The sequence below is a fragment of the Chrysemys picta genome, chromosome 11 (assembly GCF_011386835.1).
Source record: "Chrysemys picta bellii isolate R12L10 chromosome 11, ASM1138683v2, whole genome shotgun sequence".
Taxonomy (NCBI): Eukaryota; Metazoa; Chordata; order Testudines; family Emydidae; genus Chrysemys; species Chrysemys picta.
Window position 1 is genome coordinate 62,808,636 of NC_088801.1, and position 17,945 is coordinate 62,826,580.

The following is a 17,945-nucleotide window of genomic DNA, read 5'->3' on the forward strand; positions in this document are numbered from 1 at the left end:
TAGACATTAATAGAAAGGGCCCATGACAAAGTACCCTTAAGCAGTTCCAAGTGTACACATACATACTGATCTGATTGTTACAATACCCTGGCCCTTTTGTAGTGCCCAGCACCCTAGGGTTTTAATATTGTTTTACAAACATCAATTAATTGATCCCCATAATCCACCTGTGTCTGGTAGGATTTCTTATCCCCATTTTACAGATGGGGGAACATGCACAGAGAGACTAACAGGCCTAAATTTTCAGAAGTGACTAGTGATTTAGGGTGCCTCCATTGTTAGATGCCCGACTTGAGACATTTTAAAGGGGCCTGTTGACTGGTGGGGGGGGGGAGGCATGTTCAGCACTTTCTGCAAATCAGACTCCTTTAAGTTATATTAAAGTAGGCACCCAAAACCTAATGCACCCCAAATCAGAATCACTTTTGAAAATGTAGGTCTCTGCTAGTCACGCCAGGATGCGCTATGAGTCAGTGGCAGAGTCAGAACGAGAATGCAGAATTTCTGACTCCCAATCTTGTGCTCTAACCACTGGACAAGACTTCCTCCCTATGAATCACCTAAACCTCCAATGAAATGCAACAACAACTTCACAGTAACACAACACAAGCTGGAACAGGAAGTGAATAATACTTGTGTATTCAGCTGAGGCTAAAGGGTAAATCTTAGCTAGGCAGAATATGATTACTCAAAGTGGAATTGGTCCTGGACAATGGCTTGACACCCTACTCTTACAAAAATGCTGTAGGACGTTTACACCTAGAAGTTTACACCTTTCACCTCACATGTTGGGGGGGACTCCACATTGACTCAGAGGGAAAAGCACTACCTACCATCTCCGCTTCCTGCAGCCCCTCAGCGTGCTTTTGAGATCCCCCATCCAATACCTACCCAAACCTGCTTAGGATCAGAGATTGCATGACACCACATCACAAAGTGTTGTGCCTTCAGGCCTTATTGCCATTAAAATGATGCCTTTGTTGTCATTAAGGAAGCACCTTAGCTCCAGAATTTAGCTTCAGCATTATTTCTATTACATTAGCACCATCAGGAACCAGACCCCATTGGGCTAGGCCGTGCACACGCGCACAGTAAAAAGAGCCAAAGAGACAACAATCTACCCACATGCTGAAGGGGTTTACAAAACCTGATATGATGGGAGATGTTCTTACAGTTTCTGTGTCACTGTAAGCCGCTGTGACTCAGAGAGAAGAGCGCCACCTATAGCACCACTCCTTACAACCCCTTCTGTTTCACTTGGACATGCCCTACTCCGCGGCTAACCAGGCCAAAACCAGCTTAGTTTGCCAGATCTGAGGCCTTCACAGCCTGTGGCGTTACAGGGATGGAAAATGAGTGCCCATTTCTTGGACAAATGTGCATGAATCCTTACAAGGACTTACAAGCAGTCGGTCTTTTATCCAATATAGAGTATGTGAGAGCAAAGCCACTGCAATGGAGTCGCTTACCTGCACACTTGAAGCTCTGGGCCGTGAGTCCTCTTTCCAAAGACAACGTGGTCAGAATGCTCAGAAAGCTGGTGGTCACAGACTGGCGCTTGCTCTGCCTGAAGTCTCTCCCCAGAGGCTGATCTCTGGCTTTGTTTCTGAGAGTAACCTGCAGGTTTGGACCTAAACTTCTGGCTGCGTTGGCAGCAGATTTCAGGGCCTCCATCCACTCCTGTGCCCTCTGACGGGTCTCTGCACGCAGCCGGAGGACATCTTGAGGGAAAATGACCTGAAAGCATGAGTCACAGTCATCCAGAATATCTGTCTGGACAGTCAGGCACACGTCAATGTTATAGCTCAGGAGAGGGTCTTCATCGAGACTCCCGGGCTGAAATGCCATGAGACAAGATCTGCTTAGTACAAAAGTAAACGCTTTCCAGTTATTCTGGACCGTCAACCTATAAAGAGTCCCTGACCTGAGAATGTTTTGGTACTCCTTTGTATTTTGGCTCAAAGCTGTACACTGGAAAAGCTCAGCAGGCTTCTTTTGTAAGCCATGAATCTGGGGAAGGTCTCTGTTGTTGTCCAGCTTCTGTAAGTCCTCTAGGTTTTCCTGCTGCCTCCTGAACGTTGGCGCAGAGGAATGCCCCACCTCCCAAAGTTTCTTCCCCCAGTCCAAAGTCTCCCACGGTGACTCTGCCTTTAGCTGTAGCTGGGAGTTGTCCGACAGAACGGCATCCACCATCTTTGTTTCAGTGCTGTCTGTGACCGTGACACTTTGGAAATGTGAAAGCGGATACACGGTAGGAAAATTCTGGTTGCCGCTACTGTCGAGGTAATACAGGTACAGTTTGTGTGGAGAGAGCTCTGCATAACAGGGCTGCCAGTAGCTGTCATGGTCCTTTCTAATTTCTAGGTATCCCTTCTTCAGAATATTTGGGAATGTCAGTTTGTGTTCTGGAAGAAACCAAACAAGACAATTACTCAATTCTTTTCCAACGATTCACTCTATAGTCATTCTGGCTCACAGCAATTGCCCAGTATTCGTGGGCACACCAAATGAAGTATTATTATATTTCTGAGGGGAACTGGTATGACTTGGACAGTCTTGGCCCAAATAAATATTTGCAACAGGGACATATGATGCCGGAGAAGCAGAGCTTGACACATCCATGCAGCCAACTGCAGAATGGCATTGAGATGAAATGATAAACATAGTAATACCCAGCTTTCACACAGCTTTTTTCAGTTGTGGATCTCAAAGCGCTTTACCAAGGGGCTTGAGTACCATTCCCCCCATTTTACAGATGAGAACTGGAGGCACAGAAAAGGTGAGGTGACTTGCCCAATGTCACCCAGCAGGTCAGTGGGAGAGATGAGAATAAAGCCCACGTCTCCTGAGCCCCAATCCAGTGCTCTATCCACTAGGCCACACTGCCTCCCATGGTCCAGCAGAAATGGAAACCCTAAAACGCTAAATCACAATAAAAAAAAGTGGCCGGGCTCAGCTGAATAATATTTTCTAGAGGTTCTTTCTAAAGTGGCTCTATGTATGGACATGCCATACATCCTACCATCTAGAACCTCCCACGCAGTTTAAGTATTGAGAAGCACACTACTCTCTCTATGCCTCTTCCCCAGTGAACTGTGGGAGAAAACTTGTCTGTCCTTTGGGGTGCAGCAGGGGGAATTGTGGGAAGGCACTGGAGAGTTATGAGCACTCAAGTGGCTTAGCCTATATCCTCACTGCAAAGTGGGTGGGGTGGGTTACCAGCCCGACTGTAAGCAGAACCCAGACTCTATCCTATAGCCCCACCTGGGCCAGCTAACTTGGGTTGAAAGCACCAGACAGCTCAGGTCAGAGGGTTGTGTGTGTGGATACGAGGAATATTAAGGGGAACACCTGAGTAAGAGCGTGAATTAATGCTGCAGGGAAGACATACCCAAGGGTTTCGACTAAGTGGTCAAATTAAGGTCAGACTTAGGTTCTGTCTAGATTAGAAATGCTGGGCTGCGGTAGTGCAGATGCTTTCTACAGCAACAGAAGAATACCTTCTGTCGCCGTAGCAACTCCACCTCTGAGAGGCAGTAGCTAGGTTGAGGGAAGAATTCCTAGCGGTGTCTACACTGGGGATTAGGTTGGCCTAAACTACATCACACACAGGGCACGGCATTTTTCATTTCGCTTTGCTACGTAGTTAGGTTGACTGAACTTTGTAGCATAGACCAGGATGTAGCTAACACCTGACCTTTTCCTTAGTGTAGTCACAGAAACCTGGGCAAAACTCAACCAGCAACAACAACAAAATCGAGCTCAGGGTGCTTCCCGACCTTTACACCGGGAAAAAGGTCGAGTTTAGGTTGGGCTTAGCTAGCACGTCCTAAATCGACCGCTCTCCTGACAAACACAAAGGACAAAACTGTGCTTAACATCATGTTAGTTAACATGTATTTAACATGATAAGTTTTCCCAGTGTAGACATAGACTTTCTGTGCAGATGTTTTCAACAATTCACTGACTTAAGCATGACCAGGTCTGATATGGATGTAAACACACAAATTTAACTACTCCCTGCAAATGGACAACCTACTAGAGAGTATTTCGGCTAAAAGGGAAAACCATAGATCTAAATCATAAAATTGCAGAAAAAAATTAAACTCATACCCCAAATGCAAAGGGAAAAAAAAAATAAGAAACCAATTTTGTTTGCCTTACATCTCTGGCCCTGACATTCATTAGTATTTCTGTGCTAACTCAAAAGCCATTAATTTCTTTGAAACCCACACTAATCCCTTTGTAGTGCAGATAATGGGTACACATTCTACAGTCATCTTCCTTCTCGGTTAATCCAATAAAAGAGATGGTGCTGCTGCAGACCCAACAGCAATCTCACTCGCTCTCTCGGCTTCCAAAGTACAGACGACAGTTCAAGCTTCTTCCATAATAAGACAAACTCAGAACCACTCCCCTACTCCCAGGCCTCGTTCAGCTACCCAGAAATGTGCTTGTCTTTTGCTGAGCGACAGAAAGGCCATCTCTCTCTCTCTCTTTCACTAGGCATTCCCACTCCCCTTCCCTCAAGCTTCCGGGAATTGGCTTCACCCGCTTCCACTTTAACTGGGACAAAAACATCAACCAGCTTGATTAAAATTCAAATTCATACTGTTCGGGTCAAGGCAATGGATGCTGGATAGATGGGCTGTATTAGAAGGTGCCCCTCCCTTCATCCTCCTCTGCTCCTTCATCTCCTTGATGCACAATAAGCCAGATAATACCCATCCACTGAGTGCTACCATCTTTCTGTCCACCACATAAATAGAAACAGCATTTCTTTTCTCCCTCCTCCCACCCAAAACCAGGGAAATTAAATTGAGGCACAGTAAAAAGGGAGATAATCACAGTAAATAACCCACATCTGGGCTTATGCTTTTTTGAACTGTAATTTCTTGAAAAATAAGGGGAAAACAAACAGATAGCAGCTGGGAGCAGCCGAGAATTCTCTCTGCGGATTACCTCCTCTCTCTGGATAGTTTGTTTGTATTACATCTCATTAAAATTTCTTGCACCGAGTGTCCACCTGACATGGTGGCTCACCATCCTCAAATCATCTCTGATTTCCACAAGCATTGGAAGAGGGGAGATCAGAAGTGGTTTAAGCAAAGCTGGGATATTTTTTCCCATTGCTAAACAGCTTGTATTTGTGTTTCTGTTTGGAGGCAGGCAGCCTGTCCCTTCACATGCCAAGCGAATGCTACTATTAAAAAACAAGCAAATGTGTTTTTTCACATCCCTGTTATTTGAATACATTTTAGATTAGGCAGTGTTGTCCGAAGACAGCTCCTGGATTCTGTTCCCAGATTGGCCACTGACTCTCTGTGTGACCTTGGACAACTCATTTAACCTCTTTGTGCTTCAGTCTACTTATCTGTAAAAAGCGAATAAAGCCTACTCGATTGGTGTGCCATGAAGCTTAATTCATTAATGTTTGCAAGGAAAATCCTTGGCCAAAAGGCTATGCTTTAAGACCCCGATCCTACACAACTGAACTCAGTGGAAGCTTTGACAATGATTTCCATGGCTGCAAGATCAGGTGTTCACAGCACAAAGGATTATTATTAATTTAGAAACAGGACTGACACATAATGAACACACATAATTAAACTGGATTACTCATCGCCAGTCTCTTACGAGGCTCAATCCCTACAAGGAGCTGAGCACTGTGGCCCCAATCTAGCAAATCACTCTACACATGTGCTTCATTTTAAGTTAACAGTGAAGGTAATTAACCATTGGAACAATTTACCAAGGATCGTGGTGGATTCTCCATCGATGACAATGTTTAAATCAAGACTGGATGTTTCCCTGAATGATTTGCTCGAGGAGTTATTGTGGGGAAGTTCTATGGCCTGTGTTATGTAGGAGATGATCACAGTGGTTCTTTCTGCCCTTGGAATCGATGAATCTATAAGCATATGAGCAGCCTCATCAAATTCAGTAGGACAAGTTGCAGTGTTTTGCTTGACAGGGACCCGAGCACTCTGCACTTGGCAGGATTGTGCTCACTTCCTTCCCAAGTCACATCCTGGTCTCTTCTTCTCAATTAACTTCCAACAGTCATTTTAGATGGATGAAGGCATTTCCCAGGTAATTAGCATATTTGATTTGCCTCTGTCCTGCAAACAATGCATTTTATATCTGGCAATTAATTCCCAATATTTAGGTGTATAAGAACCCAAACTGGTTTATTTAGCCTTATGTCACATGCTTCCAAGTAACTTTAAACTAAGGTCTTGTGTGTCTGGGCAGCAGTTTGCTGACATTAATATAAGAAGAACCGTTTTCACTGAGCTTTCATGATTTTTCAGTCTTTAGCTTCAAGGAAGGCAAAACCGACTTTGAGAATGGTGAATTAGGCTACCTCTAATTCTAGGTGTGTCCATTCCTGGGGGAGTTGGTTTAATGGGATGATTTAGTTGGTGTTGGTCCTGCTTTGAGCAGGGGGTTGAACTAGATGACCTCCTGAGGTCTCTTCCTACCCTAATATTCTATGATTCTAATATCGAAGGACCAGGTTTCTTAAACCACTTCTACAAACCAGGTCTGTGCTCGTTTCCAATAAAATGTCCACATGGCAGCTATTCTAGAATATGATTCAATACAAAGATGCAGAGTGAAATGAACCGCCTAGCCAAATCAAAAACAATTGTTTTCTCCCTGTTTTTCTAAATGCAGCGATAGGGAATTTTTCTGAATCCGAGGTATGACTTTGCTCTCGGTTACACTGGTATAAACCAGGAGTAAATCCCCTGAAGGCAATAGGCCTTATTCTCCGTTGACCTACACCGTATCTAGTCACTTACGCCAGTGGACAGCTTCCAGGTCAGAACAATAGCATTTTGCACTGGTGGACGTCCCTGTGTAATAGAGACTGGGGCCCAATGAAGTCTCAAGTGACAGAGTGATGTATGGGAGACCAGCATCAGGACCCCCATTCACAGGTAAGGAAGAGGCAGAAGGTGCACACGGTACAAAAATGGTTACCTATTAGTGGCTATTAGATACATGAAATGTACATCCCGCACTTCTAAAGGAAATGGGAATATCAAATGAAAAAGCATTAGCCAGCTTTTGTATAAACTCCCTGACTCAGCTTCAAAGGGAAGGAAGAAAGAGATGAAAGCGACTAGCAAAGCTATTTAAAACAGGTTCGGTTCACATCACGATAGTTAGCTTGGCATCGGCTGTAGGGGAAAAGTCTTAGAAACCAAGCTGGAAATGCTATGTAAAATCACAACTTTATGATAAGCCCCAGGAGATCAAAACTCCTTCTCAGTAACTCAGTGAAGTTCCATAACTCCGGAGCACAAAGCCCCATAGGGATAAACCATTTTCTCCACCATACTTGCAGCCAATAATTCAGTCTGAAGAGCCCCAGTCAGGCCCCACATCCCAAGCTCGTCAGTGCTATTCCATAACCCTTCTGCCCCGGTGGCTTCTTCTGGGTCTGTGCCTCTCTCACTCTACTGGATTCTCCATCTCCATCCACCTTCCAGAGCCTCCCATGTACACAAGACAGCAGAGTAGGTCATGCTACCCATCGCTATAATGCAGCTACCTCGCCAATGTATCCCCACTCTCAGCATCACCGCTGAACTTGCCTTGCCTCACTTCTCCTACTCCAACAATGTCCAATCTGAGGGAGCAGTCAAGATCTGGTAAGACACATCACCCATGCAAGTGGACTCAGGGAGGTATTTAGAGAAATAGTGTGGTCTAGTGGATAGGGCACTGGACTGGCAGCCGATTTCCTGGCTCTGACACTGACCTTCTGTGCAATCTTGGGCAAGTCACTGCACCATGCTGTGCCTCAGTTTCCCCCTCATGCCTTTTGTCTGGGTTGTCTATTTAGAGTGTAACCTCATCATATCTCTTACTATGTGTGTGTGCAGCGCCTAGCCACAATGGGACCTTGATCTCACTTGGGACCTCTAGGTGGTATTTAAAAATTAAATAATTAAAATTAAATATCTCTGCCTTCCAATATTCATTCATATTATTCATATTAATTAATATTCATTCATATTTAAAGCTCTGCCTTCCAATATTCAGACTCCCTCCACCATCCTCCCCAGTGCTTTTATAGCAGCCTCGTCTCAACGCTGGGAATAAGTTAGCCCCAGGTGAGAGCCACTCTGAAATTAACTTGATTTATCAGGGATCGTTTCTAACTCATACAAGGCTTTCCATGCCTTCCTCTTTCAGGAGCAAACATGATGTCTCTGCAGATTTCCCAGCTCGCAGGATCAGAACCTGAAACAGAACCCAGATCTTCCACATGGCAATGCAAAGCAATATTGCTCTGCCACCAGGATGGCCGCGACTGGATTATTTTGAGAGCTTTACTGCCGCAGAAACCCAGAAATACAAAAAGGCACCACATACAAGAGTTTTTCAATCATGTAACCATTTTACACTGAAGATTGATACCTGAAGTGTTGCATCAAAGAATTAATGGAGTCTATGCAGGCAAACGGACTCAATCTGGTAGGCCATTTCTGTCACTAAACTCTAGGGCCATTGACTACTATGTCAATTTACACTACTGAGGGTCTGGCCCTATTATCCTACTTCAGTTGCATATGCTATTTGTGAGCCCATACTCCAAGTCATTAGTTTGTTCAGTTGACCCTCACCGCACTCATTCTTTGCACTGATTTCTCTTCCTTCTCCAGTTTTGTAGCACCAGCAATTATCAATAATCTCTACAGCGCATTCCTTCCATCCAAGTCATGGACACATCGGGTAAAATGCAGACAATAAGCAACCTTAGTCACCCAGCTCCTCCACCAGGAGGCGTCTCATACAGACGCACTTGCTATTGTCAATCTCCAAGCCAATTCTTTATCCCAACAAAGAAGCTCATGGCTACAAATTTAATTGTGATTATTTTGGGATCTCGGTCAGACAAGCCTGTAATGTCTCATCCTTCCCATCTACACAGAGGTGTAGCAGATCCAAGTTTGTGTCCTACAGTGCTAGACGCATGGTGCAAAATACTGTACCTGATGTCCCCTCGTGCCTGGTGCACCCACTACATACATGGCTTCTGTGTCACAAGCTCTGAGGCAAGCGCTTCAGGGACAGATTTTCAAAGACACAAAAGACAATTAGGCACCTAAAATCTGTCTGGCAGGTGCTCCAAGCACTAGGCCCTATGGGCTCTACTCCCTGATTGGTCACAATAAGCACTTCACCAATCATCTTCAACATCTCGCTCCTCTCAGGGTCCCCACACACCTGCACCTCACCACCGGCCTTTCAACTACCACAGAATCTTCCCTGCCTGGCAGTGTTCCTATAGGATGCTCCAATAGTTAGAGCACTAGCCTTGGCCACCTAGGTTTGAATCCTGATCTGCCACAGCCTCCCTCTATGACCCCTGGGCAATTCACTTAACCTCTCTCTGCCTCACTTTCCCCTCTGTACAGTGGGGATAATAGAATCATAGAATATCAGGGTTGGAAGGCACCTCAGGAGGTTATCTAGTCCAACCCCCTGCTTAAAGCAGGACCAATCCCCAGACAGATTTTTGCCCCAGTTCCCTAAATGGCCCCCTCAAGGATTGAACTCACAGGCCAATGCTCAAACCACTGAGCTATCCCTCCCCCCAATAATAGCACTGCCCTATCTCACAGGGATGTTATGAGGATAAATACATTAAAAATTTGAAGCGCTTTGAGATCTGCTGCTGATGATTATAATAGGTATTATTATACCCTCTCTGAGAAGGAGGAAAAGAGCAGCAACAGATTCATGGCACAGCCCTCTGCTGATTATTACTGCTCAGGGGTCGGCAACCTTTCAGAAGTGCTGGGCCGAGTCTTCATTTAGTCACTCTGGTTTAAGGTTTCACGTGCCAGTAATACATTTTAACGTTTTTAGAAGGTCTCTTTCTATAAGTCTATAATATAGAACTAAACTATTGTTATATGTAAAGTAAATACGGTTTTTAACATGTTTAAGAAGCTTCATTCAAAATTAAATTAAAATGCAGAGCCCCCCGGACCGGTGGCCAGGACCCGGGCAGTGTGAGTGCCACTGAAAATCAGCTCGCGTGCCGCCTTCGGCACACGTGCCATAGGTTGCCTACCCCTGGCTCAGACTATTCATTATGATAACAACAAAGCTAGAAAGAAAATGGTCCTGGTATTTTCTGTGAAAAATTTCAAAAGAAATGAAGAATGGTCCATTTTTCCCCAAAAAATTTTTTCCAGGTTTTTTATGAAAAACCAAAAGCTGAATTTTGGGGGGGGCTTTCAGTTAAAAAGAAATCATTTTTTGCAGAAAATTTTTGTTTAGGAAAAAAGCCCATGTTTGCTCAAGGAAAAGTTTCAGTAGAAAATGTTCAAGCAGCTCTAATCAACCCCTTTCAGGGGAGCTGTAATGTGACACAGAGACTTTCCCTCCTAAGAGCCTGGCCTGGCAAACACTTATGCCGTAGCTTGGGGATGTTAATGGCACTACTCACAGGCATAAGGTTACTCATGTGTCTCTTTCTGCAGGACTGGGGCTTAGTCACCGATTCAAACATGGCCAAAAGTTGTTTGCCAGCTGAGGACCCTTATGAAACGCATTGCTGATCTGATTTCATTTCCTAGCAAACAAAACGTCCACACCACAGAAAACCTATCACCACATCTGACCTCCAGTGGTGATCCTGGAGAAAGCGACGAATAAATAGGTCTTTGCCCTCCTAAATTACCCCCTCAAGCCTAAATGAAGTTCCTAAACACCATTGCTGGGGCAGCGTGAGGACATCCACACTGCTATTGGCTTATGCTGTACCTGCGTCTATGAAGGATGACTCCAGGCCGCTGCCATCTTTCACAAACCATATATTCCCTTAAAGAAAAAACCGTTCCGTTTCTCCTCGCCAGCTACGGCATAAATAAACACACTGCTCAGACGAGTCTCCCTGCTGCCAGGCACTGAGAATTGGAAAAGTTTCTGTAAGAGTGTCTGGAAAAGGAAGAGCCAGGGCTTCTCTGGGCAGTCTGAGGCAAAGGGTCATTCTTGTTCAGGAACAGAAGAACGGGAGGGAAAGCAACGCTCAAGTGTTTACAGACAACTCAAAAGTAAGTCGACTGCAAATGAGCCCAACAATGGAGACCCGCAAGCCCAAACTTTGTTGCTCATTAACACAGGCTTATGTCTGGCTCAAAAAAAAGAAAAACAAACCCAACCCAGTCCATAGTATACTATATAGCCATAAAGGAGAGCTCAGCTTTCTATCATTCTACTCTTGCAACAGCAGATAGATGTCATAAGTCCAGAAGACAAGATTCCCGCTTTAGAGGGGCGGGGCCTGAAGTCCTTACTCAGGCAGAACTCCCAGGGAAGTCAGAGAAGACAGCATTTCCCTGCCTAAGCTGACTGCAATGCAAGCTTCAAACCAGCAGAAATGGTGAAAAAAAAATACATTCTGTAAGTTTCCAGCTTTACTGGTCCACTATTTATTAGTTGCACAGATGAGGATTTCTCAAAAAAACATGGGGTGAAATCCTGGCCCCACTGAAATCAATGAGAGGTTTGCCATTGATGTTACTGGGGTCAATATTTTGCCCTGCCAGTTAGGAGAACCTCGGGCATTTCCCTGGCTCTGCTACTGATCTGTTGGGTGACCTTGGGTGAGTCACTTCATCTCGGTGTGCTTGTGTCTTTCTCACCTTTTTTCTCTCTTGTCGATTGAGACCTCAATCCTGCAGACATTTACACCTGTGCTTAGCTTTACTCCGAGGAGTAGTCCCAGAACCAATGGAACTAGTTAAGCACAGGTGTAAATGTGTGTAGCACAGAAGCATTAGACTGCGCCCTCTTTGGTGCAGGGATTGTTTCTCATTTTGTGTTAGTACAGCACCTAGCACAATGAAATCTCACCACTTTTAGTTGGGGTCTTTAAGCCCTAGAGTAATACAAATGAGAAGAAGAATGGATGAGAAGCATTAGAGCAGCATTAGTGCACTGCTCAGGAGGTGACTATGTTCGGAAAAAAAAATCCATGTAAACAACAAAGATACCTGCTCACATATTGTACTTAATAGTCTAAGTGATCCTTCTTTGAGTGCTATGGAGACCTTCCCTTTGGCTGGAGAGGCTGCCTGCCTAGAAAAACAAAAGACTGTCCTGAACTTAAACTTCCCTCTTCACTAGTTCCACTAATCACTCAACACTGCACTCTAACACAAACTGGGGGGGAAGGGAGGGGAAGGGAGCAGTATTAGTATATAATGCATTAGCAGTTTTGCTGGCAGGCACAAGGGGATACTGCTCCCATCAGGTGCATTTTTCAAATCCTTTCCTTCAATGATGCTTGGAAAGGATCCAATTCCACTTGTCTTTGTCGTGAAAAAACAAGCAGCGGGAACAGATAAACATATAGTACTAAATACTCTAGGTAGGTAATGACTCATGAAACAAACTGGCCAGTCTTAGAAGGACCAAGAGAGCCTGCAAGCTACACAGGAGAGTCCTTTCCAGGAAGCAGGTCCGGGGAGGACTGAAAAGAAACAGCGGAGGCTAGCGACAGCACTTCAGCTTTAGTTTCTTTTAAGGGTTCTAGAAAGGGCTATCTCACTATGGGTAAGAGAACGGACTTTTCCTTCTCTCTCATGACTCATATGACTCCCCCCATTACTATAATAGCTGCTATGTATGCTTAACAGGAATCATGAGGTCATTTTTAATACTTATTTAGGGACTTCCATGAGAAATATTTACCTGTCGTGGGCACACTTCTTGTCTTTTTTCACAGTAGCTGCCAGTTCTTTATAAGGCGCTCAGGACCAAAGAAAGGCCTCTATTAACTCAAAAGGAAGAAATATAAAGGCTACTGACCTCTTAACAGCCATAAATTGGTTGAGCGGGAAGGGGGGAAATATTCAGACAAGTTTAGCCTGTTTTCAGAGCATAAAAGAAGTTTTTTTCCTATGAAAAAACACTACGGAGCTGGAGACATCTTTTGGGGAAAGACTCTTAAAGTGACCCTTTCAACCTTCACCCGACTCCTACACAAACAGCAGTCTACTACGGTGGGGCTGGTGTGCAGGAAGTAACCATCCCAGAGATTTTGGGGAGATGTAGTTTTGCCGTTCTTGTTAATATATTTCTCTTTCCCCTGCCCTGCTCAGTTTTCCTGTTGCGGAACTTGTCTGTAAATATAATCTTCTGCACAAAGTAATTTTTAAGAGAGTAAAGCTTTTGACTATTTCAGTGTGTTTAGATTTCTCAGGTGACTTGTTTCAGGCACCTGCAGGGAACTCTGGGAACGGGTGGGCTATAAAAGCTAGCCCCAGGGCATTGGCTGCCAATTTTGAGTGAGGAATGCTATAGTAGGTAATAGGCTGTTTGCTGGTATCACTTATATGGAGTCTGCTAATTTCTAATGAATTGAAAGTTACACTCAGTCAGTGGGAGTCAAGTTTACTGAGATGGGTGAGTGTGGAGACAGCCCTTCCTGCCCTGGTAACGGAAGATCTCTGCTTAGGGTGACCGTATATCCCATTTTGGCCGGGACAGTCCCTTTTTTAAGCCCTGTCCCGGCCGTCCGACTTTCTTTTCAAAAGGAGGCATTTGTCCCTTGCTGAGGCATTGCTCTTGCTGACTTGATCAGTTGGCAAGAGCAAATGGGACAAATTCCCTCTTTAGTAAAAAAAAAAAAAAAAGTGTGGCGTGGTGTGGAGGAACGTGGGGGTGTGTGTGTGTGGAGATGCCAGTCCCTTGCGGGGGGTGGGCAGAGCTGCGGGGGGAGGGCAGCGTTCTAGTATGCGGGGGGGGGCAGCAGGGTTCCAGGGACAGGCAACAACCTCTTGAGGGGGCCCCCCCACAGGGTTCCAGTGACCGGCAACAGCTTCACAGGGCAGGGCTGGGGCACAGCTCCTTAAGCAAGTGGCTGGCGGTGTCCAGTTTTCTCTTAGGGAAATATGGTCAACCTCTCTCTCCTGTTGTACATTTGCACTCTTTGCCCTGTTGACAGGAGCCTTGCTCAGCTTTAGACAGAGAGAAGTAGACACAGGCTGCAGGGGGTGGGGGGTCCTTATTCTGCCCAGGTGGGAAGCAGGTGAACTGGGCGGGAGGCCGGGCAGGGGACACCAGGTTTCGAGAGAGGCAAAGGGAGTGGTAAGCACACACAGCAGGGGAGGGTAAGGGGAAGTGCAGAGGTGAAATGCAGAGTTGCCTGCCTCTCTTGGCAGCCATGGGAAGAGGGAGGTCCCTCAGTTTCGTAGATGTAGGGGAATAACGGTCAAAGAGAAAGCAGCCCCTGCTACAAACTCATCTTTGTCATCAGCCTTGGCTGGCGGGCATCTGCTAGACCTTCTGATTGCTATATGAAGCTCTCTGGGTTCTCCCCGCGCTCCTTGGACTACCTTTGAACTGCACTGTCACAGTTCAGTGGCCACCCTCTAATAATGCTTTACCGCTTCAAAGCACTGTACAAACCTTAACCAATAAAGGCGAGCTCTCTTCCCCATGTGCCGTCCTTACCCCAATGACCACTGAGGCAAAGCAGATATTGTGCTTTTGTGACCATGCTCTATTTCTTTGACTTTATGTCTACTAAGGCCTGCTCGACACACGTTTTTTGCACGGGTATATTTTGGTGAGGGTGTGATTTCTACCAAGATAGTTATACTGGCACAACCACTAGCGGGGATGCAGTGATATTGGTATAAAGGTGCCTTATATACTGGTATAGCTCAATCGATTTCCCTTCTGGGACTAAGCTAGACTGCTATAAGCACGTTTAAGCCGGTATAACTGTGTCTGTGCTAGGCGGGGATGTACCACGTAAGTACAGTGGTATAATTAAAGCAGTGCAACTTTTGTCACAGCCAAGCCCTCGGTCACCACATGTGCCAGTTGACCAGGCCTGTGGTGGCTTTTTTCAGTCAGAGCCAATCGTCTGCAGTCAGAGTTTGTTCTGTTTTCAGTGGATTGTGGGAAGTTCTCTGCAAGCCTGTCTGCCCTGCTGTGGACGTGCTTCTGCATGTAGCAGCTCTCCCCCAGGATGTCTAGATGGCTGGTCTCTATTGTCTGTTAGCCCGGAGCAGAAGGGACACCTACTCCTGGAGGGAACAGCTGGAACAGGAGCCATTTAGAAAGAAGGAAGGAACAGCAAGTCTTGCCTATACAGGCAGAGAGAGTCCTTGGACACAACCCAAGCCTGTTGCAGGAAGTGGAGGAGAAAGCTTAGAGTCAGAGCAGCTTTTACTGACGGTCCAATATACAAATCCCTGCACTCTGATGTAATGCTGCCCTACGGTCCCTGTTCCAAATTGTGTTAGGTTTCCTTACAATTGTAAAAAAGAACCCCAAAAGCAACGAGCTTTTTGGATCACTCCCTTCTGCCCGCCTAAATTCCCCCTGCAGTTTCAATACTCTTCTTGGCATCCTTTCCTAAACAGTTGCAGGGCGCTGTTGTGTTACATGGCACGTTTCACCCCAGAGGTGGTTGCACCTGCCTGCGGCTGGAGTGATTCCTCTTACGGCTTTATATCCTTAGGCCCTAGTCTGGCATTGAGCTCTGGGTGGGGACGGGGATGTGCCACACAGAGCAGTCGGAGTGGGGCGGTGGTTTGGGATCCTTTGGCGCTTCCAGAGGACTGTGGCTATGTAAATATAAGATGGTACAAATCTTTAACTATAAAAGGGGGCAAACAAAAAGCTCAACCCCTCCCCCCCAGGAAAAATTTGTATAGTATAAAATAAAACTAGGAGAGTCACGCAGCTTGTACAGGCTCAGCTCATGGCACACCCCAGGGGCTCCTTGAATCCCATCGTTCCCCCCACAAGCTCTCCGGGCACCCCCCCCCCTCTATCTCAGGGACTCCCTGAAACTCGTCCCATCTCCATCTGGCAGGGGTTCTGGCGGCCCCCATTTCTCCCATCCCCCATGATAGGATCCCCCAATATCCCCCCACCAGAGGGTTCTGCAGCCTCCCCCAATTTCAGGGTCCCCCCATTTCACCCGATAGCAGGGGTTGTGTGCCCCAGTTCTCCCATCCCCCATAGCAAGATCCCCCAATATATCTCCAGCAGGGGCTCTGAACCCTCATTACCCTCTTCCTCCCATTTTCCTCCTTTCTTCTGCGCCAGCTGGTCTGCCTGCCCCCCATTTCCACCTACCAAGCATGCTAGGAACTCTGTGTGCCCCCTTTCCCCCTAATAGGGCCCCCAACTCCGCCCCCCACTGCCAGGACTGTGTTTGCTCCCTTCCCTCCTCCATGCCCCATTCCCTGCATTCTGACCCCCTGTCCTCCACTCCCCCTCATTACTCCTCTTTCGGTCTGGGAGAGAAGTCATTCAGGCTGTCAACGTGTTAATTCAACTCTATTGGGAGGATGGACAGAGGTGGGATAGAAGCATTGCTATGCCAGAAGGCATTAACGGGTGCCATTGACCAACTGTGGTTGTGCTAAAGAACGGGCAGAGGCATCAGATGTCTCCCACGTTCTGCCTTTTGGTTTGATTTTCCTCCCAAATCAGCAGGGCGCTGGCCACTGATGCCTTGAACGTTCCCGGAAATGTTGGAATTGAACGGACGTGGTGTTCAAAAGTTATCAAGCTACAGGAAGAGAAATGCCATCAAGGTGAGTGTAAGGTCCTCACAAGCTTGGCCAACAATACCGAAAACACACACACACACACACACACACACACACCCCACAATTTATAACCCTGTCAAGATACATGCATTACTCTATAGGGGCCCACAATGTCTGGCCTTTCCATGGGCGTACAGGACCCTTCCCCCTCCTGGGTTAGCCCATGTAACGACCAGACAGAGTTACCATCCCTGCACTCAAGGGAACATAGAGGCAGCGCTGCCCATACTCTCCCAAGGGTGCACTGCTCAGTATGGACCAGAAGGAGGTGGGGTGGAACATGTGCAGCAGGCAATCTAAATCTAAAAAACCTCCGCTCCCATTTAGACACTACATTTTAATGGCTAAGAAGGAGTCAACCTCTTTGGAAACGTTGGACTTAAAGGCATGCTGTAACCCCTAAGCCAGTGTTTCTCAACCTTTTTGATACCACAGACCGGCTTGCTCCCTTCCTAAATCATGTCAGGGAGATCTCAGGGACTGGTACCAGTCTGTGGACCAGTCGTTGACAAACACTGCCTTAAGCAACCACACAGTCTGGCTATTATAATTATTGTCCTCCTTTTCCTTTCCCCTCCCCCACCCCATCTGGTTTTCTTGTATCCATTTATTAAGCCATGTCTTTATTTAGATTGTATGACCTTTGTGGCCCGGGCTGTGTCTGCTATTAGTGCTCAACGCACTTTTGGCAGCTGCAAAATAAACAATCATCCAACAGGAGACATTGGTTCGGGGTTTCTGAGGCCTCCAGCCAAATCTCTTCCAGTGTCCTGCTCGAGAGAGGAAAAGGGAAATGTGTAGCTCGTTGAAACATTGCTTCATTTGCGTGGCTCACTGAGAAAGTCTGTGTCCATCCGATAACAAGACTTCCTGCATCCCATACAAAGCCGACAGAGATGCATTAATATTGACAAGGGCACAGATTGTTTGCTGGAGTTTCTGTTGTTTCTGAATTGAGTACCCAACCTTTCTTAAAGAGATAGCGCAGAGTAATTTAGGCCTAAAAAAATAAAATCAGGTTGTGTCTTTTAAAAAAAAACGGAAGCCTATTTTTTCATTATTTATTTCTAACTCTTCAGTGAAAACTAATTTTTTTAGATTAACCAGTCTCCCACTAAACTAGCAATCCAAACTGTGAGCACCTGCAAATGAAACTAACCAGAAAGAACCAGAAGCAGATCTTTCTTAGCCAATCTGAATGAAATGAAAAATGGAAATAAGTGAACTTTTAAGCCCGAGAACACGTAATAGCAGTGAGGGAATATTTTTAAAAATATGGGCCAGACCCTGAGCTGGTTTTAAAATGATGTAGATCCACTGACGTCAATGGAAGCA

At 45.9% G+C, this 17,945-nt stretch overlaps 1 protein-coding gene across 13 annotated transcripts in view; it reads right to left on the reverse strand.

Moving 5' to 3' along the window:
- Positions 1-17,945, reverse strand: part of PLEKHM3 (pleckstrin homology domain containing M3) — a 120,044-nt gene that overhangs the window by 86,386 nt on the left and 15,713 nt on the right. For 9 of the 13 annotated variants that reach the window (XM_005306073.4, XM_042859633.2, XM_065560994.1 and 6 more), the window contains one exon: positions 1,470-2,405. In XM_005306073.4, the coding sequence (XP_005306130.2) occupies positions 1,470-2,405 (936 nt within the window). Of the gene's footprint in view, positions 1-1,469; positions 2,406-5,752; positions 5,912-17,945 lie in introns of all 13 variants that reach the window. The other 4 variants (XM_065560989.1, XM_042859629.2, XM_065560997.1 and 1 more) reach the window with 1 other exon arrangement.